This window comes from Oryctolagus cuniculus, chromosome 20, assembly GCF_964237555.1.
Source record: "Oryctolagus cuniculus chromosome 20, mOryCun1.1, whole genome shotgun sequence".
Taxonomy (NCBI): domain Eukaryota; kingdom Metazoa; phylum Chordata; class Mammalia; order Lagomorpha; family Leporidae; genus Oryctolagus; species Oryctolagus cuniculus.
Genome location: NC_091451.1, coordinates 10,979,578 through 11,007,572, shown reverse-complemented (window position 1 = coordinate 11,007,572; position 27,995 = coordinate 10,979,578). Strand labels below are relative to the sequence as shown.

General features: G+C 48.8%; 2 protein-coding genes across 9 annotated transcripts in view; one reads left to right on the top strand and one right to left on the bottom strand.

Moving 5' to 3' along the window:
• Window positions 1-164: 164 nt before the first annotated feature.
• JKAMP (JNK1/MAPK8 associated membrane protein) lies at window positions 165-26,813 on the top strand. Of its 6 annotated transcripts, none has more exons than XR_011384856.1 (8): window positions 165-304; window positions 1,999-2,090; window positions 2,671-2,825; window positions 13,909-14,115; window positions 17,263-17,444; window positions 22,351-22,427; window positions 24,838-25,304; window positions 25,616-26,813. XR_011384856.1 is itself a non-coding variant. In XM_017349412.3 (7 exons), exons 1-7 carry the CDS (start codon window positions 301-303, stop codon window positions 25,054-25,056), a joined length of 936 nt encoding a protein of 311 aa, XP_017204901.3. In that variant the 5' UTR covers window positions 165-300; the 3' UTR covers window positions 25,057-26,813. The 6 variants fall into 6 exon arrangements, 3 of the variants coding, with proteins under 3 accessions (XP_017204901.3, XP_069921194.1, XP_069921195.1); XR_011384857.1 differs by having other exon boundaries at window positions 225-304; window positions 1,967-2,090; XR_011384855.1 differs by lacking the exon at window positions 165-304 and adding an exon at window positions 640-1,215.
• The window catches only part of CCDC175 (coiled-coil domain containing 175), a 74,504-nt gene continuing 71,747 nt past the window's right edge, over window positions 25,239-27,995 (bottom strand). For 2 of the 3 annotated variants that reach the window (XM_002719516.5, XM_070065092.1), the window contains exon 20: window positions 26,339-26,719. In XM_002719516.5, coding sequence (XP_002719562.3) covers window positions 26,637-26,719 — 83 coding nt within the window. In that variant the 3' untranslated portion in view covers window positions 26,339-26,636. Of the gene's footprint in view, window positions 26,000-26,338; window positions 26,720-27,995 lie in introns of those variants that run through there. The other variant, XR_011384854.1, reaches the window with a different exon arrangement.

Genomic DNA, 27,995 nt, shown 5'->3' with positions numbered 1-27,995 from the left:
CTCTCAATCCGCACCCCAAACCCCGTGAGCTAAGCGAAGCACAGACAGGCTGGCTGCACAGCAGTGGATGCTGACGCGGGCCCCGCAGCGCTGGCTTTTAAGCTCGCGACGCCCCCAAAGGGGCAGGACGCACGGCAGCCTCAGGGGGCGTGGCCGAGACCAGGAAGTGGGTGGGGCTGCGGCGCGGTCGCCTAGGTTACCAGGAGGCGGAGCCAGCGAGGCTGCTGTGGCCCGGATGTCGGGGCGTTCCAGCCGCATCCGCTGACCCTGGAGCGACTGCCAGAAGCCTAGGAGCGGCTCATGGGTGAGGGGGCGCCGAGGGTCGGGGGAGCGCCTGTCTTCGCCGCGGCTTCTTGGCTGCGCGGCAGGTCCGGGCTGGGCTGGGCGCGGCGCCTGCTCGCCCCTTGCCGCCCTTCCGGCCCGGACTCTTGCCGGGGTCGGGGTGGTCGCTGCTCCTGGCGCGTTGGCCGCCCACGGGAGGCCGGGCCTCTGGCTGTCCGGTCGGAAGTGTGCCCTCGGCCGCTGTGTTTCCTCCGAGGACTGCGGTAGTGCGCACGGGCCGGAAAGGCAGCCGCCGCCGCTGGCTGCAGAGTTGACCGGGTTCGGCCGCGGCCGCAGGTGCGGGTGTAGGAGGTCCCTCCCGGGGAGGCTCGGCGGTCGCGCCGTAAAGTCGTCGCCGTCCTCCGCCTCAGCGAGCGCTGGGAGCCGGAGTTTCGTTTGGAACGTGATGGGCTCTTGCTTTGTTTGTTGCACTGGTTTTCAGACCCTGGGCTTTGAGAGACCTTGGAGTATTTATATTCCAGTGTAGGAAGATAGATCAGGAAGTTCGCGGAAACTGGGGTTAGAAGACACGTTTCTTGTGGTGCAAAAATTTTTGAAACCTGTTTTTTGCACAATGCACGTTTTCTGGGAACTTTTCGAAGACCCCTCATATTTGGCAAGCATCTCGTAAATAAAGTCCGTAGGAAAAACTGCGGATTCTTTAACTTCTGCTCTCAGCAGAAGCGTGAAACAGTTCGTGCTCATGCCTGAGCCTAGAACAAGGTGATTATGATGAGTTAAGCAAGTGCCAGTTAAAGTGAGGAAGCCCATGGGTCTGAAAACTAAGAGATTTTGTGAAAATGAGAATATTAAACTTGAGTCGTTTGCACCTGGGCTATCCCTGTTTGAATTCCAGTCTCCTTGAATCTGGAAGGAGAAAGGTGTCTCTAGGTGGTGAGTTCGGGAAGCATGTGAGAAATGGTTGTGAAGTCATTAAATGCACAGTGTCCCACAATAATTCACATATACACCGCGCTTGACCGCGTTCCCAGAGAGCAGGGGCCCTGGTGTTTGCTCTTAGTTGTGCGTGTGGACTGAGTGGACGGTCGGCAAGTGAAGGGCATGGGTCTCTGATTAAGCATCGCTCCCTCGTGGCTCCTCCCGCGGGTGAGGTCCGGGCGGAGCTGCAGGGTCTCTGGAGCTGCTGTTTTGTTTTCCCCAAGCCTGAGATTGCGTGAATCTTTGTTCAGAGCTGAGTGTGTTTACTCCAGGCCTGCCCTCGGTTCTGGAATCACAGCCTTTTGCCTTTGTGCTGTTAACACACGTGCTCCTACACACAAAGGTGGGAACAGGTGCTGTGTGCACAAAACAAGCAGCCGCCTTCCGTCGGGTCCGCATTTTCGAAAGCTTAGTTTGGAATTTTATGATCAGTGAAGTTCCCAAGTGGAGTCCAGTCAAGGTGGGTGGCTCTGTGGAGCCCAGGCTAGACCGTGAGGTCTGGAGATGCCTTGCTCTGCTGGTCCAGGACCTTACTCACAGGGTGCACTCAGCACGAAGTCCAGGGTTGCCTTCTGCAGTGCCACACACTGGAATACACGCACCAGGCTCTTGCCTAATCCATGTCGCGTCTTACAAGGAAGCTGTGATGAGCTGTGTCTGCCCAGTGCCTCAGCTGTTACTGCATTATTCTTTTCTAATCACAAAGATGTCACTCTACTGGCGTTTGTTTTTAAAAAGCTGTCGATATTCAACCAGCCTGCCTTGGACTTTACTGCGGGAAGACCCTGTTATTTAAAAACGGCTCAACTGAAATATATGGAGAATGTGGGGTGAGTCTGCTGTTTGTGTTACTTCATTGGTGAAGTCTGTTTGTTTTGTGGAATCTCTTTAAAATATACTCATTAATTTATAAGAGAGAATATGAGACATTAATAAAGTCCTGGTTGGAATTGTTCTCTTGATATCTGTAATACGTCTTTCCTTGAGAGTCAGGTATTAAGTGTTTTTAAAAACCTTTTATAATTTTATGGTAATTTCTAATTACATTTAAAAAGGATCTAGTGCATTGGCTTGTCCATTCAGTTAACATTATAATCCAGAACATTTCTCGGAAATCATTTTTATATGATGTTAGTAGCTAGGTTTTTCATTGAGTGTTTACTATTTTGGTAACTAAGTAAAAAGAATCCTTTCTACTTTAACATTTTATAACTTTCTACTTTAACGTTTTACAACTATAGCACAAACACTGTAGATTTCTTTTTGTCTTATGTATGCTTTAGTCTTTATTTCTGAAAGCTAACATAGACTTAAATGTTTAAGATGCAGTGCGACGTTTAACAGTGTGGTTCGGGGCGGGTGTTAGCGTCCAGAGTGTCTGCATGTAAGGTTGCTCTCTGTGCATTGTAGGTGTGCCCAAGAGGACAGAGGACCGACGCCCAGAAGCTCTGTCAGCCCTGCACGGAGTCCCCGGAGCTGTACGACTGGCTCTACCTGGGCTTCATGGCCATGCTCCCTCTTGTGTTACACTGGTTCTTCATTGAGTGGTACTCAGGGAAGAAGAGGTCAGCACGTTCTGTGAAGTGTCCACAGGACTGGTGCTAGAGTAGTTGCCATTTACAAGACGTTATTAAGCACTAATAATTGCTCTTGTGTTGTTTAAAGTTAGTAAACCCATTTTTCCTTTATATTCTGATTACTTTTTTTTTTTTTTTAAAGATTGATTTGTTTATTTCAGAGGTAGAGTTACAGACAGAAAGTCTTCCGCTGGTTCACTCCCGAAATGGCTGCAGTGGCCTGAGCTGGGCCCATCTGGAGCCAGGAGCCAGGAGCTTCATACAGGTCTCCCACTTAGGGCCATCTTGCACTGCTTCCCCAGGCCACAGTAGAGAGCTAGATTGGAAGTGGAGCAGCCAGGACTCGAACTGGCACCCGTATGGGATGCTGGCACTGAAGGCAGTGGCTTAGCCCACTGTACCATAGCGCCTTCCCCTGTTGTGATTACTTTTTACTGTGGTAAGAAAACTCAACGATAGAGCATGTCTTAGTAACTATTAAGGGAACTATCCCTTTTTTTTTTTTTAAAGATTTATTTTATTTATTTGAAAGAGTTACAGAGAGAGGTAGAGATGGAGAGAGAGGTCTTCCATCTGCTGGTTCACTCCCCAGATGGCTGCAACAGAGCTGAGCTGATCCAAAGCCAGGAGCCAGGAGCTTCTTCTGGGTCTTCTGGGTGTAGGGGCCCAAGGACTTGGGCCATCTTCCACTGCTTTCCCAGGTCATAGCAGAGTTGGATCAGAAGTGGAGCAGCTGGGACTCGAACCGGTGCCCATATGGGATGCCAGCACTGCAGGTGGCGGCTTTACCCGCTGCGCCACAACGCCAGCCCCTATCCTTTGTTCTACTGAAAATGATCTTGAAAGAATATTTTTAAATTTCTCAACTGTAATACTTTGAACAAAAAATGATTACAAAGCTGTATATTGATTTAGAACAAATACTTTGAATTTTAATATTAGTCATCTAATATAATGTTGTTAAAAGTGATCCAGCTTTAACTTAGTTGTAAAAACTTGTGCTAGGACATTAAGTCAGTAGACATTTTTTGGGCACTGTGTTTTGTGTTTGGAAGATCCGGGTAGGAGACACAGAAATGACTGACATGGTGTATGGTCATAAGCAGAGGAGACAGATGTGTACATAGCTATAGTATGAATCAGTCCTAGAGACGTAGGGACTGAGTTAAAAATGAATGCTCTGGAGTCACGAAGAAGGGAGAGAGAAATTGTGCCCAGTGGAATCTGGGAAAGCTCAGGAAGAACAGTGTAGGCAGAGAAATCCCACGAATCACGGTGTGGGCGTGTGAGGTGTCTGATCTGGGTTGTCACAGAGTGAGTCAGTGAAAGGAGGAAGGCTCTTGTAAGGATGTGACCTTTACTGTGGGCATCAGGAAACTGTGGATTCTGTCTCGGCACCCTTCAGCCGCACGGCTTTCCCTGACTTCCTCGGACTTCTCAGAACCTTGTCTGCTTTCTGTGCGCTCCCTTCCGCCTCCACGAGCTCACTGCCCAGCCTGAGTACGTGTCCTCCCGCTGCACCCTCCCACCTGCCTGCCTTCCTCAGACTGCAGCTCCAGTGCACCTGCTGGGGAGAGGCCTTACCGACCCAACCTGCAGAGATCGCTCTCCCGCGTTTTCTTTGACAGCTCTCTTGTTTGTTTTATTTTCATGATCGGCTCATTTAATGTCCCTCCCACGCCAGGCTTTGAGCTCCGTGGGGCGGTGGCGTCTCTCATTGTCCTCGGTGGACTCTCAGAGACCCGAGCAGCAGCTGGCACATGACCACAGTCTGTGTCGGCTGGGTCGGTGGTCAGTTCATGAAGGTCTGGGCTGGGAAAGTAGCGTCACTGGGTGCACGTTAGGAAGATGGTTTCTGTGGAGGGCGGTAGAGGTGAGGTACTAGAAATCTCTTGTCCAGGAAATGACGGCCAGACTGCAGTGTTGGGGTGTGCAGACGATGGTCAGATGGGAGTAGAATCAGCGTTTCCCTGGATCTAGGGTAATTTTTTATGATAGGAAATCACTCATTATTTTTCAAAAAGGATTTATAAAAACACTTTTGAAATAGCAGGCCTCATGCTGCTTTAATTTCTATTAAATGAGATGTTAATATGAGATATTAATGAGAGATGAGGGTGAGAAAGAAGATGTTATAAACTTTTAAGTAAAATAAAATTACCCTTTATCTAACTTAAATAAAATGACTCAGTTAATTGAGTGGGACTTCTGTGCTCATAGGAGAGAAGTAGGGGTATATGGGTGTACCTCACCAGATGCATGTTAGATTTGTTTTGAGAAACATGAAGCAGAGGGTAGAACAGAGGAGTGACCTGTTCTGGTAGCAGAGAGGGGAAGAAGGAGCAGGTGCTGTGGACAGCAGGCTAAGCTATAGCTTAAAACACCAGTATCCCACATGACAGTACCTGGTTTAAAAACCTAGCTATGCTGGCGCCGTGGCTCACTAGGATAATCCTCCGCCTTGCGGTGCCGGCACACCGGGTTCTAGTCCCCGTCGGGGCGCCGGATTCTGTCCCGGTTGCCCCTCTTCCAGGCCAGCTCTCTGCTGTGGCCCAGGAGTGCAGTGGAGGATGGCCCAAGTGCTTGGGCCCTGCACCCCATGGGAGACCAGGAAAAGCACCTGGCTCCTGGCTTCAGATCAGCGTGGTGCACCAGCCACAGCGGCCATTGTGGGGGTGAACCAATGGAAAAAGGAAGACTTTTCTCTCTGTCTCTCTCTCTCACTGTCCACTCTGCCTGTCAAACAAACAAACAAACAAACAAACAAAAAAACTGGCTACTCCTCTTCTGACCCAGCTCCTTGCAAATGTACCTGGAAATGCAGCAGATGATGGCCCAAGTACTTGGGCTACTGCCACCCATGTGGGAAACCTGACTGGGTTCCTGGCTTCAGGCTTTGGCCTGCCCCAGTCCTGGCTGTTGTGGGCTTTTGGAGAGTAAACCAGTTGGAATCAATCAATCTCTCTCTCTCTCTCTCTCTCTCTCTCTCTCTCTCTTTCTCTCTCTCTCTCTCTCTCTCTCTCTCTCTCTCTCTCTCTACCTTTCAACTCAATCAATAAATCCTTTTTAAAAAACAAGATAAAAAGAGGGGAGTGAGCACTTGGCCCAGCAGTCAAGATGCCACTTGGGATGCCCGCTTTCCCTGTAGAGGACCTGCTTTGATCTTCAACTCCGCATGTCATTCCAGCTTTCTGTTAACGCGCACCCTGGGAGGCAGCAGACAATCACTCACGTGTGTGGGTCCCTGCCTCCTGCATGGGGGCCCAGATTGAGCTCTGGGCTCCTGGCCTAAGCCCAGCCCAGCCGTCGATGTTGCAGAAATCTGAGGAGGGAACCAGTGGGTGGATGATCTCTCTTCATGTCTGTCTCTGCCTTTCAAAATAAGATGAAAATTAAAAAACACAAAGCAGAAATTTGTAGTTAGCTCTGACTAGGAAATTGGTAGCAAAGAATATAAGAGCCATCTGAATTTTCTTGACACTTCCCACTTAAGGCTGGCTGAGGCTAGACCAGTGTTTTCAGTCTTTGTTTTTCTTTCTTTCTTTCGTTCTTTCTCTTCCTTCCTTCCTTCCTTCCTTCCTTCCTTCCTTCCTTCCTTCCTTCCTTCCTTCTTTCCTTCTTTCCTTCCTTCTTTCCTTCCTTCTTTCCTTCCTTCTTTCCTTCCTTCTTTCCTTCCTTCTTTCCTTCTTTCCTTCCTTCTTTCCTTCTTTCTTTCTTTCTTTCTTTCCTTCCTTCCTTCCTTCCTTCCTTCCTTCCTTCCTTCCTTCCTTCCTTCTTTCTTTCTTTCTTTCTTTCTTTCTTCCTTTCTTCCTTTCTTTCTTCCTTTCTTCCTTTCCTTTCTTTCTTTCCTTCCTTCTTTTCTCTTCTCTTCTCTTCTCTTCTCTTCTCTTCTCTTCTCTTCTCTTCTCTTCTCTTCTCTTCTCTTCTCTTCTCTTCTCTTCTCTTCTCTTTTCTTTTCTTTTCTTTTCTTTTCTTTCTTGGCAGAGTGGACAGTGAGAGAGAGAGACAGAGAGAAAGGTCTTCCTTTTTCCATTGGTTCACTCCCACAATGGCCGCTGTGGCTGGTGCACCACGCTGATCTGAACCCAGGAGCCAGGTGCTTTTCCTGGTCTCCCATGGGGTGCAGGGCCCAAGCACCTGGGCCATCCTCCACTGCACTCCCTGGCCACAGCAGAGAGCTGGCCTGGAAGAGGGGCAACCGGAACAGAATCCGGCGCCCCGACCAGGACTAGAACCTGGTGTGCCGGCGCCGCTAGGTGGAGGATTAGCCTAGTGAGCTGCGGCGCTGGCCTCAGTCTTTTATTTTTCATTATCACCTCTATAAAGAGCCATTTTTTCCCCTAATTCACCCATTAAATTTTCATTTCATAGTTACACTGTTTTACATATATATATACACACACTTACATACTGTAAATGTGTCTGTGCTTCCTGAATATATGAACTGTAAGATTTTTTTGTTCTTAAGAGCTAATTCTTTTTTATTTTTTTTAAAGATTTATTTATTTATTTGAAAGTCAGAGTTACACAGAGAGAGGAGAGGCAGAGAGAGAGAGGTCTTTGATCCGATAGTTCATGCCTCAATTGACCTCAATGGCTGGAGTTGGCTGATCCAAATCCAGGAGCCAAGAACTTCTTCTGGGTCTCCCACGTGGGTACAGGGCCCAAAGACTTGGGCCATCTTCTACTGCTTTCCCAGGCCATAGCAGAGAGCTGGATTGGAAGTGGAGCAGCTGGGTCTCAAACCGGCACCTATAGGGGATGCCGGCACTTCAGGCCAGGGCGTTAACCAGTTGTGCCACAGCGCTGGCCCCAAGAGCTAATTCTTGCCTACTTAGAGGAGGTATTAACCTACTGAATGTGTATGGCTAATTGTTAATGAAAACTGTCCTCTCTGGCAGCCTTGCCTTCTCCAGAGTTTAGTCTTAAGTTTATCATTAAGACCAGGGCGGGGCCTGTGCTGTGGCGCAGTGGGTTAAAGTCCCAGCCTGCAGTGCGGCATCCCATATGGGTGCCAGTTTGAGTCTCAGCTGTTCCACTTCTGATCCAGCTCTCTGCTGTGGCCTGGGAAAGCAGTGGAAGATGGCCCAAGTCCTTGAGCCCCTGTACCCACATGGGAGACCCGGAAGAAGTTCTTGGCTTCTGACTTCAGATCAGCTCAGCTCTGGCCATTGCAGTTATTTGGGGAGTGAACCAGCAGAATGGAAGACCTATCTCTCTGTCTCTGTCTCTGTCTCTACCTCTCTCTGCAACTCTTTCAAATAAATAAAATAAATCTTAAAAAAAAGGCAAAGATTGGCAGAAGTTGCATATTTTTATATTGCAGCTCCCAAAGCAGTCAGAAGCTGTGATTCTTACATAATTGTTTTTTACATAATTTACGGCTTTTAGGATGCATTCATTCGGTGATACACAGGGAAGCCTGCAGTATGCCCGGTGGTATTGTAGGCTGTAGGGTTCAGAGATGACTAAGATGTGGGCGCTCAGAGTCCTCTGAATGACAGTCCAGGCGTCACCTTGTATACACGTATGTATGTTAAAGGTGAATTCAGATTTTTAATGCTGGCATGAAGAAGAGAGTAGTTGGCTGTGCCCTCCCAGAGGGAGTGATACCTCAGAAGAAAAAAGCTATCTTTAAGCTGGATGTTGAAAAAATGAGTAGAGTTCACTAAACAGAGGAGTTGAAAGGCTCTCTGAGCAGGAATAAGACGGGCAAGCATGGATGCACAGGGAGGATGGTCTGAGCTGGGGGTGGTGTGTGAATCGGGGTGAAATGAGGTTAGGGCATCCTGAGATTGGAGCAGGAGCAGTCCTAGGAAGTGTTCACAGAACCTGGAGCTCACCCTGAGCCGATTGTGGACACAGTTTGCCGGGTCGGTAAACCGCGGCTGGGTGGAAGGTGAGGCCTGCCCCGACGTGCGGAGGCTCCAGGAACATGGAGTGATGTGGACGGCTGGGAGACACTGCTGGTGAGGGGAGCTGCTCTGAGAGGCGGAGGAGACTCAGTGTTCCCCAGCAGGGCCTCCATGGTCAGCCTGCAGCCTGTGAAGGTCACGCAGGGGGGTCAAAGGAGAGCACGGGCAACACAGCAAGGCAGTTACCATCCTCATCTCTGTCAGACGGCCGGGGCTTCTCCTCCTAACCACCCTCGTCTCTGTCAGACGGCCGGGGCTTCTCCTCCTAACCATCCTCATCTCTGTCAGACGGCCCAGAGTTCTCCTCCTAACCACCCTCGTCTCTGTCAGACAGCCCGAGTTCTCCTAACTGTCCTCGTCCCTGTCAGACAGCCGGGGCTTCTCCTCCTAACCACCCTCGTCTCTGTCAGAGGGCCCGGAGTTCTCCTCTTAACCACCCTCATCTCTGTCAGACGGCCCGGAGTTCTCCTCCTAACCACCCTCGTCTCTGTCAGAGGGCCCGAAGTTCTCCTCCTAACCGTCCTCGTCTCTGTCAGACGGCCCGGACTTCTCCTCCTAACCACCCTCGTCTCTGTCAGACGGCCCGAAGTTCTCTTCCTAACCAAACTCGTCTCTGTCAGATGGCCCGGACTTCTCCTCCTAACCACCCTCGTCTCTGTCAGACGGCCCGAAGTTCTCCTCCTAACCAAACTCGTCTCTGTCAGATGGCCCGGAGTTCTCCTCCTAACCATCCTCATCTCTGTCAGACGGCCCGAACTTCTCCTCCTAACCGTCCTCGTCTCTGTCAGACGGCCGGGGCTTTTCCTCCTAACCACCCTCATCTCTGTCAGACGGCCCGAAGTTCTCTTCCTAACCACCCTCGTCTCTGTCAGACGGCCCGGAGTTCTCCTCCTAACTGTCCTCGTCTCTGTCAGACGGCCCGGAGTTCTCCTCTTAACCGTCGTCGTCTCTGTCAGACGGCCGGGGCTTCTCCTCCTAACCACCCTCATCTCTGTCAGACGGCCCAGAGTTCTCCTCCTAACCACCCTCGTCTCTGTCAGACGGCCGGGGCTTCTCCTCCTAACCACCCTCGTCTCTGTCAGACGGCCCGGACTTCTCCTCCTAACCACCCTCGTCTCTGTCAGACGGCCCGGAGTTCTCCTCCTAACCACCCTCGTCTCTGTCAGACGGCCGGGGCTTCTCCTCCTAACCATCCTCATCTCTGTCAGACGGCCCGGACTTCTCCTCCTAACCACCCTCGTCTCTGTCAGACGGCCGGGGCTTCTCCTCCTAACCACCCTCGTCTCTGTCAGACGGCCCGGACTTCTCCTCCTAACCACCCTCGTCTCTGTCAGACGGCCGGGGCTTCTCCTCCTAACCACCCTCGTCTCTGTCAGACGGCCCGGACTTCTCCTCCTAACCACCCTCGTCTCTGTCAGACGGCCCGGAGTTCTCCTCCTAACCACCCTCGTCTCTGTCAGACGGCCCGGAGTTCTCCTCTTAACCGTTGTCGTCTCTGTCAGACGGCCGGGGCTTCTCCTCATAACCACCCTTGTCCCTGTCAGACGGCCAGGGCTTCTCCTCCTAACCACCCTCATCTCTGTCAGACGGCCCGAACTTCTCCTCCTAACCGTCCTCGTCTCTGTCAGACGGCCGGGAGTTCTCCTCCTAACCACCCTCGTGTCTGTCAGACGGCCCGGAGTTCTCCTTCTAACGTCCTGGGGAAATGCGGGGCTCTGAGTGACCCTCCTGTCTGAAATAATGGAAGTCTGGGAAAGATAGACTCTGAGACATGTCTGATCCAGCTCTCTGCTGTGGCCTGGGAAAGCAGTAGAAGATAGCGAAAGTGCTTGGGCCCCTGCACCCACGTGGGAGACCCGGAAGAAACTCCTGGCTCCTGGCTTTGGATCTGCCTAGCTCTGGCTGTTGCAGCCATTTGGGGAGTGAACCAGCAGATGGAAGACCATTCTCTCTATCTTTCCCTCTCTCTAACTCTACCTGCCAAATAAATAATTTTTAAAAATGATAGTCAATAGGTTAATCAGTTCCAATTAAAATTAGGGATGTAGAAAAAATACAAAGAAATAATGGAATGTAACACTGGGTGATAAAAGGAGATGAAAATAAAAAATAGATACTGTGCAGTGCAGAATGAGAAGTATACTGTATTAGATACTGTGCAGTGCGGAATGAGAAGTATACTGTACCTGTAGTACCTACTGAGAATCCGCCAAGATTCAGACTCGGGAGATGGCCACAGGCACACTGCGCACCCGTCTACCCGTCTGCTCAGAAGCAGCACGGCTTGCTGGCAGGGCAGCCTGAGCCGTTGCTGTCAGTAATAGCTTCTCAGGCAGCCAGCCCAGGTGCAGGCGGAGGAGATCTCCACTGGGTGGGTGTGGAGGTGCTGCAGACTTAAGAAATAGTGACTTCAGGTTTTACAAAAATAATGGAAAAGCGATTCATATAACTGGGAAGAAAAATATATCTGAAACATAATTAAAAAAAAAAAAGAAGTCTTGCTTATATACGTCATCGTTAGCTGCAGAACATGGAAAATGGGGTCACACAGAGGAGAAGCAGGGTGCGCCTGTTAGCAGGCCCAGTTGTGCTCACCGCTGAAGTCAGCACTTGTGTAGCCGTATGGGCTGGTCATGTTGAACACCGCAGCGCATCGCACCTCTGCGTGGTCCCCTGTGAATATCACGTGGAGCAGAAAGGACTGCCCGTTCAACCCATGCAAGCCTCAGAATAGAAGTAGTCAGTGGTGGGTTCATACCGCTGAATTTTGGAGTAATTTGCTATGATGGATGATGGAAACATTCAGATAAAAAACCCAAAGCATCTACCCACTAGACATGAGAAATAATATGAGTTTACTAAAGAGGCTGTAAGATAAGCACAGAATTTGTTACTTTCCTGCAACTCCATTTGCAGTGCCACAAGCACTATTGTAGCAGGATTTGTGTAAGGAGACAAGACACCAAGGCCTCTTAGCAGGAAGTAGTCTTTTATTATGCCAGCTTAAGACCCAGCTGGAATTTCTTATCCGGAAGCCTGAGCCCAGAACAAAGAGGGGTATTTCCTTATATGTGGTTTTAGCCTCTTTGTCTCACTTACATGGCTACATGCGGACGTTCTAATGTTACATGGCGGCCCCAGGCATTGATAGAATACCTAGTTACTGATGACTGTACACTCACACTGAGCCACCCGGCCTGCTGTTTGGCAAGGGTTACCACCATTGCTTTGTACTAACGAGCGGAACCTGAGATGTTAGATGTGCGCAGACAGGGACGTTCGTGGGCAGGCAGGGCACAGCTACATTTCTTCCCCAGGACAGATGCCACCTTTTCTCCTTTTCTGACCTTGGGAAAGCTTCCACCACAACTTTAATCATGTCACTTGGAAACAAGTTTAATTAAAAAACAAAGGCCTCGGGGCCAGTGCTGTGGCGCAGCGGGTTAATGCCCTGGCCTGAAGCGCCAGCATCCCATATGGGCACCGGTTCTAGTCCTGGCTGCTCCTCTTCCAATCCGGCTCTCTGCTGTGGCCTGGGAAAGTAGTGGAAGATGGCCCAAGTCCTTGGGTCCCTGCACCCATGTGGGAGACCTGGAAGAAGCTCCTGGCTCCTGGCTTTGGATCGGCGCAGCTCCTGCTGTTGCAGCCATTTGGGGAGTGAACCATCAGATGGAAGACCTCTCTCTCTCTGCTTCTCCTCTCTCTGTGTAACTCTCTGACTTTCGAATAAATAAATAAAATCTTTAAAAACAAAAACAAAGGCCTCTGCCACCCTTTAAATTACATTTATATTTGAGAAGCTAATCTTAAAATTTATATGAAAGGGCCAAGAATAGCCAAGATTACTGAACAAGTAGGAGAAAGTGTGTAATAGGAAGAATTATCATGTTCTGTTGTCACACAATAGATTAATAGACCTCAGGAATAAAAACAGAACCTGAAAACCAGTTGTAGATGAAGCTTAACATGGTAGAAGTGCATAGAACATTAGTGGGGGGTAATGAGGGCCTACTCAACACGATGCTACCGCTGGGGGAGTGGACGTCCTTAGATCCACCCTTACACTGTACACGGAAACCTCTTCTAGGTCAGTTAATGGCTTAAATGTGGAAAGCAAAACCTTAAAACTTAGAAGAAAATTGAGGGTCATACATTTTTTATCTTCAGATGTAGAAGAAATAGGAAGCCAACTATATTAAAATTGAGAACGTGTTCATGAAGAAGGTGCAGGTTCAGTTTGCAGGCTGAGGAGGGCCTTTGCGCACGTGTACCTAAGAGTGGATAGACGGTGGTGTGACCCTGGTGTCATTACACGGTGGGGCCTTCTACGGGTGGCAGCACTGGAAGTGACCTCAGCTGTACACAGCACCGTGGGTGCGTCTGGAAATGGACTTCTGAATGGAAAAGAAAGTCCCCAGATGATTCCGTTCGTGCAGTAGCGATCAACAACAAGCAAATTCTCAGCCATACAAACAGTGGGGGTAAAAACTTTAGAAAATGTAACGGTGTAATTTGATTTAGTGCAATGGTTACTCTAGGGGTGTAGAATAGGGAGGAACACAGAAGCAGATAAAAGTTGTTGACTGTTTTAGTTACTGGGTAAGGTGGTGTGAGTATACAATGTTTATTATGTTATTTTGCTTTGTAAGTGATAGATGTTACTTGTCACCTTTTATGTGCTTTTTGTATTAAGATAATTTAAAATAATGCCTAGATATCTTTAATTTTTTTTTTAAAGATTTACTTACTTGAAAGGCAGAGTTAGAGGGGCAGAGAGAGCTTGCTTCCATCTACTGGTTCACTCCCCATATGGCCGCAAGGCAGCTTCACCAGCCCTTAAGAAAATTTTAATAACGATTTGGCCATATACTAAAGATGGAAGGTCTAATTCCTGCTCTTCTGTTACCCATCTGGGTAATACACACTGTTACCTGGGATGCGTATTTGTCTCTTTTTAGAAAATAAGGTTACACTTTTCTTGGACGGTTTTCATGCTTGGCTTTTGTTATCTCTAGAAGATGTTTTGGTTTGGGGATTTTTCAGTCAGAAGAGGCTTCGTATAGAATCCGTGTGTCAAAGCACAGAGGTGTTTTACTAAAGCCGTTTGAAGCTCACGGTTCCTGGTAACCAGGCCTCTCTTGCTTCCGGTCCTCTAGCTCCAGTGCGCTTTTCCAACACGTCACGGCCTTATTCGAATGCACCATGGCGGCTCTCATCACCCTGCTTCTGAGCGACCCGGTTGGGGTTCTTAACATCCGTTCCTGTCGCGTGCTGATGCTTTCGGACTGGTACACGATGCTGTACAACCCGAGCCCCGACTACGTCACCACGGTGCACTGCACCCACGAAGCCGTCTACCCGCTGTAGGTATCTGTTGGGGCGGAGAGGCATTTTAGTTTAACTTTGTGGATTATTATAGATTTCATTCATTTCAACAGATCGGGCCTTGTGAAACGGCTTGTAGGCACTGGGGGAGATTGTGGAAATTATTTTCTTCTCTCAAGGCATGCAAACGTAGTGTAACAGGTGGTAATAGAAACACAACTGGTATAAAAGAAGCGAAGATATTTTTGTGTTGGTGGTGAACTACGTATAAACACTGCCACAGTGAACTTTATATGTTTCTTAGAATTGTTTGAGTGGAGAGCTTTAAGGAAACCCCTTTCTATATGTCCCTGAAAAGCAATAGAAGAAGAAATATAAAAGAAAGAATACAGGCTTTGTAAACAAAACCAGCCTGGGTTGGAGCTCTCAGTCTTCCAGCTGTGACGCCAAGTTGAACATGTGAAGAGCCTCTTGTAACCTCAGTCTTCCCACTGGTAAAATGGGAATCACGGTATCTTACAAGGTGCTGTGGGGACTACATGAATCACAATATTAGATACCATAGGCTGTGCCTTACAAACAAGAGTAACTTAATAGTAACTGGCCTTGTTACTGGGGTGCTTGGGTTAGTGTTTCTTCATGTTTGTTTTTTCCAAGTAAATATAATTGCCATTGGACTGTTTTATTTTAAAATATTAAATCCATAACATTCCGTAAGATATTATTGTAGACTGGTTTCACAATTTCTGTAACTTGGTGTACATTTTTCTGGTTTTTTTTTCCTTGCTAAAAGTGAACAGAAAAACCTGGCATTTCTCACAGTAGTATCAAATCCCCATTACATAATGTGTTCAATGAAATTAGTTCTTTTTGAGCAAGTTTTCAAATAGTAAAGTGCCAAGAACATAAACAAACATGTATGTAAAAAGTGATTTTCAGAAAATAAGATTCAGATATTGAGATAAGAACATGTTTTCCACTTGCCAACCCTTGAGTCTTTTGAGTTGTTTGTGTATGTGTGTGTATCCGTCTGTACACTGTAGTGCATATATCAAGTGCTGCGCAGGTCCTCCTGGTGGACTCACTGACTCACACAGGTGCAGCCCTCAGGTTCAAGTACTCTGGTCGTGTACCGTCCTGGGGACTCGCAGAACTTAACCTGCCCCATTTAGAAAACTGAAGTGTATTTGGTTATAAAAGTGAGATAAGATACGTAAGTTCATGCACATTAACCGCTACTTGTGTCTGTAGTAGTTGAAGCAGCTGTAGAAGGGTCAGACACTGCAGGGAGCTAGAAATGAGCCGGCAAGCAGGTGCTCGCAGCCCTCATGCTGCACCAGGAGCAGCCATTCTCACTGATGACCGATTCCTGCTGGGTTGGGTCTAACCTCAGAATCTCGTCTTAGCGTTGTCAGTCATCACACAGCCTCACTAACTGGGGCGTTTTCTACCTGGTCACCATCTCTCAGTTAAGCAGATATATATATATGTATGTATGTATGCATGTATGTATGTATGTATTTTTTCCCTCAGCGGCTTCAGTGATAGCCACAATGGAACAGCTTACCTGCCGTGATTTCTGGGAGGTGACGGTTGAGGTGGGGTCCTCAGGGAGCTCCATCTCAGTGCTGTGAGGGATCTTCTGCGGTTCTCCATGAAAGCTCTGCCCGCCAGCAGTGTGCGAGACTCACCTTTTTTTTCACATCCTCACCAACACATTTCATCTTTCAAGACTTTTTAAAAATTTTTTTTGACAGGCAGAGTGAACAGTGAGAGAGACAGAGAAAGGTCTTCCTTTACCGTTGGTTCACCTCCCAATGGCCGCTGCGGCCAGTGCACTGCGCTGATCTGAAGCCAGGAGCCAGGTGCTTTTCCTGGTCTCCCATGGGGTGCAGGGCCCAAGCACCTGGGCCATCCTCCACTGCACTCCCTGGCCACAGCAGAGAGCTGGCCTGGAAGAGGGGCAACCGGGACAGAATCCAGCGCCCTGACTGGGACTAGAACCCGGTGTGCCGGCGCCGCTAGGCGGAGGATTAGCCTAGTGAGCCGTGGTGCCGGCTTTCAAGACTTTTTGCCAATTACCTTACTGTGGTTTTAATTTGCACATCCCGGATTAATGATGTTGGACATTTTTTTTCATATTGCCCATTTGTGTGTAGGAATGTCTATTCAGGTCTTTTAATTTGACAGGCAGACTGAGAACAGAGCTGCCGTGTACTGGTTCACTCCCTAACTGCTCACAGCAGCCAGAATTGGACTTGGTCAATCCAGGTTTCCCGCGCAGGTGGCTAGGGCCCAACTGCGGGAGCCGTCACCTGTTCCCTCCAGGGTCCGCACTGGCAGGGAGGGAGGGGGTTGGAGGCTGGAGCGGCATCCGCCTAGGCACTGGACGTGGGATGTGGGCATCTCAGTCCCTGCTGGTGTTTAAAGTGCATTATTTTTCTTGCTATTGAGTTGAGTTACATACATGTTTGGGGTACTAACCCCTTATCAGATACTTGGCTGGCAACATTTCCTCTTTTCTCCGTAGGTTGTCTCTTAGCTCTGTTTGTTGTTCCCTTTGCTGTACAGAAACTGTGCAGTCTGATGTAAGCCCATTTGTCTCTTCTCCACTTTGTCGCCCAGGCCTTGGGAGTCATAAAACTGTTGCCTTCTGCAGCGTCATGGAGTTTTCCCCAGTGTTCACTTCTAGCTGCTGTACACTCTCAAGTCTTACGTTGAAACCTTTATCCCATTTTGAGTTGATTTTTATATGTAGTGGGAGGTGAGGGTCTAACTTATTCTGCATGATAGCCAGTTGTCCCAACAGTGTTATTGAAGAGACTGCCCTTTCTCCATTGTGTTCTTGGACTCTTGTCAGAAATCACATGACTGTAACTGTGTGAGTTTATTTCTCAGCTCCCTGTTCTGTTCTGTGGGTCAAATCATAACCAGATTGTTAATGCCTGCGTAGTATTTGAACTGCAAGTTGAACTGTTGGGTGAGAGGGTTTGAACACTTCAGGATCTTTGGTGTGTGTAAACTGCCCAGTGCAGGCACCAGATACACCTGCTGCACCTGTGGTAGTCTGTGCGTAAACAATGTTCTTTTGAAACCTTTTTTAGGATCTTTGATTTAAAAACGATTAAGGATAAGAAAGGTTGCAGACGTATGTTTGATGTTACAAATTGCTTGCTCTATTTCAGATACACCATTGTGTTTATTTACTATGCGTTCTGCCTGGTGTTCATGATGCTGCTGCGCCCTCTGCTGGTGAAGAAGATCGCCTGCGGGTTAGGGAAGTCCGACCGGTTTAAGAGCATCTACGCCGCGCTGTACTTCTTCCCGATTCTCACAGTGCTGCAGGCGGTCGGCGGAGGCCTGTTATGTAAGTGGATGCGTGAAGCCGATGAAATATATCGTCCGCATGTGTAGTAGTACTGCTGCTCGCTTGATTTTGGAAGGTTGGTTTATTTAAAGGCAGTTACAGAGAGAGAGAGAGAGAGGGAGAGAGGGAGAGAGTCTTCATCTGGTAGTTCACTCCCCAAATGGCCACAGTGGCCGGGGCTGGGCCAGGCCAAAGCCAGGAGCCAAGAGCTTCTTCCAGGTCTCCCATGTGGGTGGCAGGAGCCCAAGTACTGGGGCCATCTTCTGCTGTTTTTCCCAGGCCGTTAATGGGGAGCTGGATCAGAAGTGGATCAGCTGGGACTCAAACTGGCGCCCATATGGGATGTGGTACTGCAGGTAGCTACTTAATCCGCCACACCACAGCCCCAGCCCCATTATTTTATTTTATTTAGGATTTATTTATTTTTATTTGAAAGGCAAGGTGATAAAGGAAAAGAGAGAGAAATCTTCCGTCTCCTGGTCACTCCCCAAATGGCTGCAACAGCCAGTGCTGGTCCAGGCTGCAGCCAGGAGCTGGGAGCTCCATCTGGGTCTCCCTTGGGTGGCAGGGGTCCAGCTATCTGGCCCATCCTCTGTTGCCTTCTCAGGCACAGGAGCAGGTAGCTGGGTCAGGAGTGGCGCACCAGGTGCTCGGAAGCGGGGTGCTGGTGTTCCAGGTGGTAGCTCAGCTCACCACCACAACACTGACCCCGGGAGCTTTTTCTTTAAAAAAATTTTTTTAAAGATTTATTTTATTTATTTGAAAGACAGAATTACAGAGAGAGGTAGAGACAGAGACAGAGAGGTCTTCCATCTGCTGGTTCACTCTCCATATGACCGCAATGGCCAGAGCTGCGCTGATCCGAAGCCAGGAGCCAGGAGCTTCTTCCAGGTCTCCCACGTGGGTGCAGGGGCCCAAGGACTTGGGCCATCTTCTACTGCTTTCCCAGGCCACAGCAGAGAGCTGACAGGAAGTGGAGCAGCCAGGTCTTGAACCGGCGCCCATATGGGATGTCGGTGCTTCAGGCCAGGGCGTTAACCCACTGTGCCACAGCCCTGGCCCCTAAATTTTTTTTTAATCTTGAAAGTGAACATCAATATAGATTTTTCTTTTTCTTTTTCTTTTTTTTTTTTAACTTTAAATGTGTGTTTTTTTTTGTTTTTGTTTTTTTGTTTTTTTTTTTTGACAGGCAGAGTGGACAATGAGAGAGAAAGAGAGAAAGGTCTTCCTTTGCTGTTGGTTCACCCTCCAATGGCTGCTGCAGCTGGCGCGCTGCGGCCGGCCGGCGCACCGCGCTGATCCGATGGCAGGAGCCAGGTACTTCTGGTCTCCCATGCGGGTGCAGGGCCCAAGCACTTGGGCCAACCTCCAGTGCACTCCCTGGCCACAGCAGAGGGCTGGCCTGGAAGAGGGGCAACTGGGACAGAATCCAGCACCCCGACCGGGACTAGAACCCGGCGTGCTGGCGCCGCAAGGCGGAGGATTAGCCTAGTGAGCCGCGGCCCCAGCCTAGATTTTTCTTAAAACATATAAACTTATTTTTAAAATGGGCTTGTCGGAATGAAATAGGAGTTTTCAAGAGATCTGCAGCAGTTAATGAAAATTGATTTTTATTTAGAGAATACCTTGTATGTGAAGTTTATAACCGAATTGGGAAATTTTTTAAAAAATCGAAATATAAAAAATAAAAAAACTGGTTTCTGCACATAATATGTGGAAATTAGTCTTGCTGGATTATTCTGTTTACTTTTAACGTAGGTCTTAGATTTCCAAGTTCCTTTATGATAATCTTTTACACAGACTGGGTATCATTATGCAGATAATACATGCAGGTAATGCATTTTGTGGCAGAGCTTGGTAATGTGTCTTGGCTAAAGGTGAGGATAGAGCTGAGGATGGGCCAGGGGAGGAGGATGTTGGAAACTGGGCAGAGATCTGTGTTCCTCCACTACTGGCTTGTAGAAACTTTCATTTGGCCGGCTGGTATCCATAATCCCCGCCAGCTCCCACTGCTGCCTGTTAGAGCTGGCTCACCTGAAGTATTTTCCTGCCTGGTTCCTGCGCTTGCCTGGGGCAGGGATGGGGACATCCGGCCTGAGAGGTACAAGGCCTGGAAATCATTTGATCCGGTCCTGGTAAGGTGACCGCAGGTGGGACTTGCAATGCACTACATCAGTAGCAGGCTGGTTTGAAGTTGATCATTTTGTATGGCCCTGGAATGATGCTATTAAATACCCACAATGCCCTTGGCAGAAAACGTTTCCTCGCCTGTGCCGTAGGGAATAGGGACTACTGTTTATTTATTTTTTTTCCATATTGGAGTGCTGGTTCAAGTCTCAGCTATTCCACTTTGCTTTTCTTTCTTTTGTTTTTAAGATTTATTTATTTACTTGAAAGGCAGAGTTACACAGAAAAAGAGAAAGAGAGCTCTTCCATCTGCTGGTTCATTCCCCCAGATGGCCACAATGGCTGGGGAGCTGGGCTAGGCTGAAGCCAGGAGCCAGGAGCTTCTTCCAGGTCTCCCATGTGTGTCCAGGGCCCCAAGCACTTGGGCCATCTTCTGCTGCCTTCCCAGGCTCATTAGCAGGGAGCTGGATTGGACTGGAAACATTAGCCATGTGGGATGCTGGCACCACAGGTGGCGGCTTAACCTGCCGTGCCACAGCACCAGCTAAGACTAGTCTTTAAGAGGATGTAGGGAGAAGAGTGAGGTCATCAGATTTGCATTTGAGTGGAAGGTGGATTGTGGGGGGAAGAGAGCCTGGAGCATCAGTTCAGAGTCTGACAGCCCAGTGGCAGAGAATCAGGGAACGGGGAGCTCTGCCAGAGGCCGAGTTAAGTCAGCTTTCAGGTGGGGGGTAGGGAGTGAGACAGAGTGTGAAGAAGAGCTTTCTGACTTAGCAGCTGGTACATGGATAAACAGTGAGAACTGGAGGAAGCAAATAGGTTGGGAGGGGAATAGAATTCGGTGTCCAGTGTTCGTGTCACGGTGGTTGTTATTCCAGTCTGGAGCCTGGGAGACTGTGCGTCAAGGCAGGAAAGGATTAAGAACTGGCAGCCCTCGGTCCTGCGTCCTAGCCCGGTAGTGTTTCCCATCATAGCTGCCTGCGTTGGGGAAAAAACAAAAAACCACCTTTTCCAACACAGAATGTTTTTGGATCATTTTGTGAAAAGCCTTCACTGAAAGGCATTGATAGGTCGGGTCGTTGTCACCACTGGCCTGAAATAAAGTCGCGTGCCGTCTGCCGAGATGAGTCAGAGCACATCATGCCAGCTGCTGATTGTGCAGCACTGAAAGGAGAAACAGGTGAGCTCTGGTTCGTAGGTGGCCCGGCAAATCCGAGCAGAGGGCGACAGCAGGGTAAGCGTTGGGATCGAGGGTCTAGGAGGGAAGACACTGGAATGATTAGGGAGATGGCAGAGCCAGCGGACCAGCCTGGAATAGTTCCTGAGGCCTGTTTCACGTGCTCTGCAGCTGAGCCATCGGGGAGCTGAAATGCAGATTCCCCGGCCCCGGCCCGGTGCCTCCCCCCTCCCCTGGACTGGGCCTCACTAGCATCCCATCTCCTCCTCGTGGCCTCCCGCGGCTTTTTCCAGCAAGTCTTAGTGTGCATTGGCAGCGCGTGCGGCCCCTTCTGGGCGGGGCTCACTGAGGGCTCAGGCGCTGGCTGTGAAGGGAAGGCTCTGGACGCCGGGCAGGCTGCAGTCCGGCCTCTGCGGAGGACTCGGTCTGACCGCGGCCTGAGTGAACGCTGGGAACTGCGCCAGGTGGGGCTGCGGGGAGGGGTGATGAGCTTCACCCTGAGCTGCTGCAGGCTGACTGCGAGAGAGAGACCCCTCCCGCACTGCCTCTCAGCTTTCCCTTGGTTTTACAGTACTGTGCATTTAAACCTTTTAAGAGAAAGTGCTTTGCAGAAAGGATTTTGTTTAAACCATTGCTACTGAATTCTCAAGTAGAAATGTATAGAATCTTGATACTGAAGAACTGGACGATCTGTTCCTTGAGGTTTCTTGATAAGTGAACTCTTCTAGAGTGAACCCAGTCACTCTTAGCAGTCGCCTCTCTCAACCAAAGTTCCCCACTTGAACCACAGAAAGTACAGAGCTGTTATATTTATAAAATGAATCTGATTTATTTGGGAGGCAGCGCTCCCATCCGCTAGTTCTCTCCCTCAGATGCTTGCGAGGCTGAGCCTTGGCCTGGCTGGAGCTGGGAACCAGGAACTCAGTCTGGGTCTCCCGTGTGCGCAGCAGGGACCCAACTGCTTCAGCCATCACCGCTGGTTCCCCGGTCACAAGCGAGCAGGAAACTGGGCTCTGGGACGATGCTGGGCCTCAAACCCAGGCTCTGACGCGGGCTGTCAGTGTCAACGCCAGGCCAGACGCCTTCCTCAGAAAACCACGAGCAACTGTTCTCTCCATTTCCCCAAGTTTGGCCATAACTCAGTCAGTGTCATTTTAGATACACAGGAAAGAAGTCAACTCTGGATATCCACTGATGCCTTGGGCAAGAATCTTCAAAGGTCAGCCAAGGGTAGTTTTTCATTTGTAAATCATGGAAACGCTTCCCACATGTCTTGGCATATGAAAATTACATGAAACGCAGATCTTGCTCTCCCTAAAGCTGTACAGGAACAGACTGTATTTTCTATGGCTGTTTCCCAGGTGCAGTTGTGGAGCTGGGTGATTGAGGCGGAGACTGGCCTGCAAGGCCACAGTATTTCTTACCTGGTTCTTGCCTGGAGAGTTCGCTGACGCCAGCCTCAGCATGCTGGGACGTCAGGGCTAGCACAGGACTGCTTGGGAAAGGATTCAGCTCTAGGGAGAATTACACTGTTTGAATTTACTTAGTGGTTTATTCAGAAAGTCTGTGTAATATCTAACGATACCAATGCTTGTCTTTCAGATTACGCCTTCCCATTCATTATATTAGTGTTATCGTTGGTTACCCTGGCTGTGTACATGTCGGCTTCGGAAATAGAGGTAGGAAGCCTTTTTTCTTGTCTAAAAGTGCATTTTGTTTTTGTTTTGGTAAATTTGGCGGTTGAATAGAACAGTACCTATGATAGGATTTAGTAATCGTTGGCTAATGGGTGGTACTAAGTACTTTTTAGTTGATGAAGTTTACGGAAGGTTCTGGATTTTGGACCATGTGTTTCCTTGGGAAGTTGGTGACGTAGTGAAGAAGGCTCAGCTGTCCAGCGCGATGGAGAAAGATCACTGCACAGTGTTTACCACACAGCAGATACTTAAGTACTGAAGAGTGGAAACTTGCTAACAGTATTTTGGGAGAAGGATAACAGTGCTGCCCTATATGTAGAACTACTTCCAGTTTCGTTCCACAGTGGCAGCAGTCATGCTGTGTGTTCCATATCCTGTTGTACCCCAGTCTTATTTTCTTCATTTTGGAAGTTTAGTTCTGGCCAGTAGCACTTTGGTGATTTGCAGATAACAATAGCAGCATTAGTTCTGATACTGAGTTGTGGGTGTTTCTTTTTTGAGATTATCTATTTTGTGTCTCCAACGTTTTAGTTTCAGTAGAAAGCCACTATTATAAAGATCTCTACTTTTTGTTGTTTTGTTATTTAAATGTCTATTTTCAAATATTTTTGATAAAAAATTTTGACTCATTTATGGGTTGGTGGGTGAATGGAACATCTTGTCATCACATTTATTTATTATTTATTTTTAAGATATATTAATTTATTTGAAAGGCAGAGTTAGAGAAAGAGGAGAGACAGAGAGAGATCTTTGATTCGTTGATTCACTCCCCAAACAGCCACAATGGCTAGAGCTAGCCAGTCAGGCGCCAGGAGCTTCTCCCAGGTCTCCCACGTGGGTGCAGGGTCCAAGCATGTGGGCCATCTGCTGCTGCTTCCCCAGATACATTAGCAGGAGCTGGATCAAAAGTGGAGCAGCCTGGATTCGAACCAGCACCACAGGTGGCAGCTTTACCCTCTATGCCACAGTGCTGGCCCTCACATTTATATTTTAAATATTCTGTTTTTAAGGATCTAAGCCATTATGAGGCAGAAATATGAACTGTACGTGAGGAGTAATAGTGTCTTTGACTCTATGGAAAATATATTCATGAAGCTGAATCAAGATGAACATTTTTGCACATTATTTTTTTCACATGCAAGCTTCTGAAATTTTATATTAAAAATCATGTGGTCCTCTTTCTGCTTAAAGTATCAGATTCAAATGATTGTTCTAACTCCATTAATATCTCTGGTGGAAGAAGCTACACACCAAAGGAATCAAAGTGTGAAGTGTCTTCGTATTCTCCTGCTGTGTGCTTGCCAGTGATGCCTACAGAGGGCTTGCACTGGCGGCACGGCTGGTGGGACCTGTGTTTCTCATGATTCTAAGACAACAGAGGCCTCAGGAGTCGGCTGCTGCCTGCCTGCCTGCCTGCCTGCCGTGGAGAGGCTGCTGGCCGTGGCGCTTTTCCTACTGCACTAGTGTGAGAGTGAGATGAGAGAAGACTTGGAGATCACTGTGACTTTTAGGTGGAGTCGCATCAGAGGGACCTGTGGTATTTTTGTAATGGATTCTTTTGTCTCCAGTGGTAGACTGCTTGTTTCTCTTTTATGATTCATCTTTCATCAGCTCTGCAGTATGATTCAGTTGAAGATGAATTAGTTTTGACACTTCTGCCAGCTCTAGGGGAAGATCTGAGGGGAGAAATGATTGAGTATCCTGAGTGTAGGTAGAAGTTAACTAGATGCTGCTAGGTGAACGGGCAGCCTACTTCCCTGCGCCTGTGGCTCTCTCTGTCCACGTAGTGCAGTTAGCGCCCTCCCCAGGCGTCAGCAGGGACTGCCTCGGAGGACAGTAGTTCTGGGTGGTCCTTGAGCCGGGTGGTGACGGCTGCTGGGACTAAGGTACTGCCCTTCCATCCCAGTGTCTGTGCGCACCGTCCATGTCACGGTAGTGTTAATGGGTCCTTCCCCTTTCTGCACCGCTTGGAGCTTTATTAACGAGTAAGAGAAAGGGATGCGTCCACGTCTCCCTGCTGCCGCCCTCTCACCCTCCAGGCAGGGAAGGAAGCTGGGTTTGTGTAGCTCCGAGCTCCCCCTGCGGACTCGGAGCCGCAGCAGATCAGGGCGGGGAGAAACAGGGACACAGGACCCTGTCCCGTCCGTTTCCCGGCGTGGTGCTGTGGCTGAGTCCCCTGCAGCCCTGGGCGCCTCTGTGACTGTGGGAGGCTCAGTGTCCTCACCAGCAGGGCGGTCCCTGGGCGGGTGACCGAGAGACGACCTTTGCAGCTCGGTCTGATCGTAAGCCTAGGATTGTGGGTGTCAACAAATACGTTTTACATGAGACTGCATTCAGTTATCTGGCTGAGTCTTCCTGATAACCTGTGTTTCTCCTTTCTTTAAAACTGCAGAGCTGCTACGACCTTCTGGTCAGGAAGAAAAGACTCCTCGTTCTCTTCAGCCACTGGCTGCTGCACGCCTACGGAATAGTCTCCATCTCCAGGGTGGAGAAGCTCGAGCAAGATCTGCCCCTCCTGGCCCTGGTGCCCGCACCCGCCCTCTTTTACTTATTCACCGCCAAATTTACGGAGCCTTCACGGATACTCTCAGAGGGAGCCAACGGACACTGACCGTAGAATGCCAACAGCGAAGAAGCTCTCAATTTACAGAGCCCTGAAGACGTGTTAAAGTGTCAGCGCCGCTCTGTCCTGCTCGGAGCGAGATGCTTGGTGTGTGCTGTCTCCTCTCAGCCTCCCCTGTGGTGGGGACACAGAGTGCGCAGTGCTCCGTGACCTGGCACAGCCTCCCCTGTGGTGGGGACACAGGGTGCGCAGTGCTCCGTGACCTGGCACAGCCTCCCCTGTGGTGGGGACACAGGGTACGCAGTGCTCCGTGACCTGGCACAGCCTCCCCTGTGGTGGGGACACAGGGTACGCAGTGCTCCGTGACCTGGCACAGCCTCCCCTGTGGTGGGGACACAGAGTGCGCAGTGCTCCGTGACCTGGCACAGCCTCCCCTGTGGTGGGGACACAGGGTGTGCAGTGCTCCATGACCTGGCACAGCCTCCCCTGTGGACGGGACACAGAGTGCGCAGTGCTCCGTGACCAGGCACAGCCTCCCCTGTGGTGGGGACACAGAGTGCACAGTGCTCCGTGACCTGGCACAGCCTCCCCTGTGGTGGGGACACAGGGTGTGCAGTGTTCCGTGACCTGGCACAGCCTCCAGGGCACCAGGGAGCTGCAGAAGCTCCTGCCTCAGCAGTCCAGCCGTTCTCAGAGCAGAACCACTCTCCTGTGTGCCTGTGGCTGTCCCCGTTTCATAAGGAGGCCTTCCAGCAAGTGTAATCTGAGATCCTGGGCAGTAGTAATGTGCATGCCTGTTATGTGTCATCTCCTTTCACTCTGTGATAAATCCAAGGACAAACATACTTGTGGGCTCTGATGCAGCTTTGTGTTATCTATTTATTTTCACCAGTACAGTATTCTGATTATATCACAAAAATAGAACATAATTTATATAACAGGTTTTCTGTTTGTGGATGATTTGGTGGAAGACGTGTTCAGATTATTGTTCCTGTAAAGAAAACAGTAATAAAGAGTTTAGCTACGATAATTCTCAAATATACTGGCATTTTTTGACACACTAAATTCAGAATGTAAACTTTAAAGAAATGTATTCATTCCCAAATGAATAAATACATATACCCACATATTTGTTTCTTATAACTCACTTTTGAAGGATTTATACACACACATATACATGACAGATGCTGCCATGTTTTATTGGTCCTTAAGAGCTGTTTTTTCACATGGTGACATCTCTGAATTAGGATGCATCTTACTGTTGATGGCTTCTTAGATTTAAGGAAATGTAAAATACACACAGCACACGAACCGTTCCCTGTGGTCGGCTGTTGGGAAGTGTGCTGTGATCTTTACATTCTGAAGGCTTCAGAAGACTCGTGCTTACAATCATGGGAGCAAAATAAAACATTTTAGCATTAACCTAATCTTCTGACCATGTTTATCCGTTTGTACTATGTAGAAGGCTCTCCTGGTTCTGCTTGGTGGGGTTGGGAGAGTGAGTTAAACCTCACACTCTTAAGACTGGCATTAACAGTTACAGTACATGAAAGCAAGTGCACTCACTTTTCCTGTAGCTTTGTTTCTGCCTCCGGGGTTCACGACCGCTGTGCCCTAGAGTTACCTTGTTAGGTGGTCTTCGCTAATGCCTTTTTCCTGATGTGTTTTGCATGCGGGAACTGAACTTTCTTGGTACTCTTCTGATCCTTTTCTGTAGGAATAAAAATAAAATGTCAGGTTTTTTTTGTTATTTCCTACAGGTTTGGGTGTTTATTAGAGTTCATTAAAATTCTGAGTTGGCCAAAGTAATTGTGTCGTCTGGTGTCGGGAAGTATATGTATCTGATTACCAGGACTGTATCACCTGCTCCTGCCACAGTTACAGCCATTTAAAAAGCTCCAAACACAGAGGGGGAAACCATGCAAGACATTAGGATGACAGATCCTCAGCAGCAAAGAATGTCAGGAATACGGGCCACGTATCTGTATTTTTAATTTGCTTTTATATAACCAGTTCATAGCCACCATAGTTCTAATGTTCTAAATAACTTGTTAAAACATGGTCATTAAAAATATACGACGTGGGGCCGTCGCTGTGGCGTAGCAGGAAAAGCCGCCGTCTGCAGTGCCAGCATCCCATATGGGCGCCTGCTTGAGTCCCGGCTGCTCCACTTCTGATCCAGCTCTCTGCTATGTCCTGGGAAAGCAGTAGAAGATGGCCCAAGTCCTTGGGCCCCTGCACCCGTGTGGGAGACCCGGAGGAAGCTCCTGGTTCCTGGCTTCAGATTGGCACAGCTCCGGCCATTGTGGCCATCTGGGGAGTGACACAGTGGATGGAAGACTCTCTCTCTGCCTCTCCTCTCCCTGTGTAACTCTTTCAAGCAAATAAATAAATCTTAAAAAAAAAAAAAAAAAAAATACATGTTTGCCCAAGCTCAGCCCGGTTTTTTTTTTTTTTTTTTTTTTTAAGATTTATTTGAAAGAGTTACACAGAGAGAGGAGAGGCAGAGAGTCTTCCATTCGATGGTTCACTCCCCAACACGCAGGTGCAGGGGCCCAAAGACTTGGGCCATCTTCTACTGCTTTCCCAGGCCATAGCAGAGAGCTTGATGGAAGTGGAGCAGCCGGGACTAGAACCGGCTCCCATATGGGATGCCGGTGCTTCAGGCCAGGGCATTAACCCGCTGCGCCACAGCGCCAGCTCCTCTGTTAAGTTTTGACTAAGGTCCTTGTACTGTATAACAGTTCTCACTCGCTGTGGTGTGTGGGTCATTATTTTGCTAACCAGTCCTGAACAGGTAATTTCAGAGTCAAGTATTTTCTTGGTTAATTTGGGCCAATTGATAACGTTAGCACTTACCCTGTTATATACTTGACTGAAACCATTGGTTTGCAAGAGTTGGCTGTACTTCGGAGCCAGATGGAGAGATTTTTTACAAACAGGCCTGGGTCTTACCTCCCAGAGACTCCTGTTGAATTGGCCCGGGG

Bases quoted from the DNA above. Each gene is read 5' to 3' on its own strand.
- JKAMP (XM_017349412.3), top strand. The intron at 17,445-22,350 runs GTAAGTGGATGC...CTTGTCTTTCAG, and splicing joins GGTCGGCGGAGGCCTGTTAT to ATTACGCCTTCCCATTCATT. The intron at 22,428-24,837 runs GTAGGAAGCCTT...TTAAAACTGCAG, and splicing joins TGTCGGCTTCGGAAATAGAG to AGCTGCTACGACCTTCTGGT.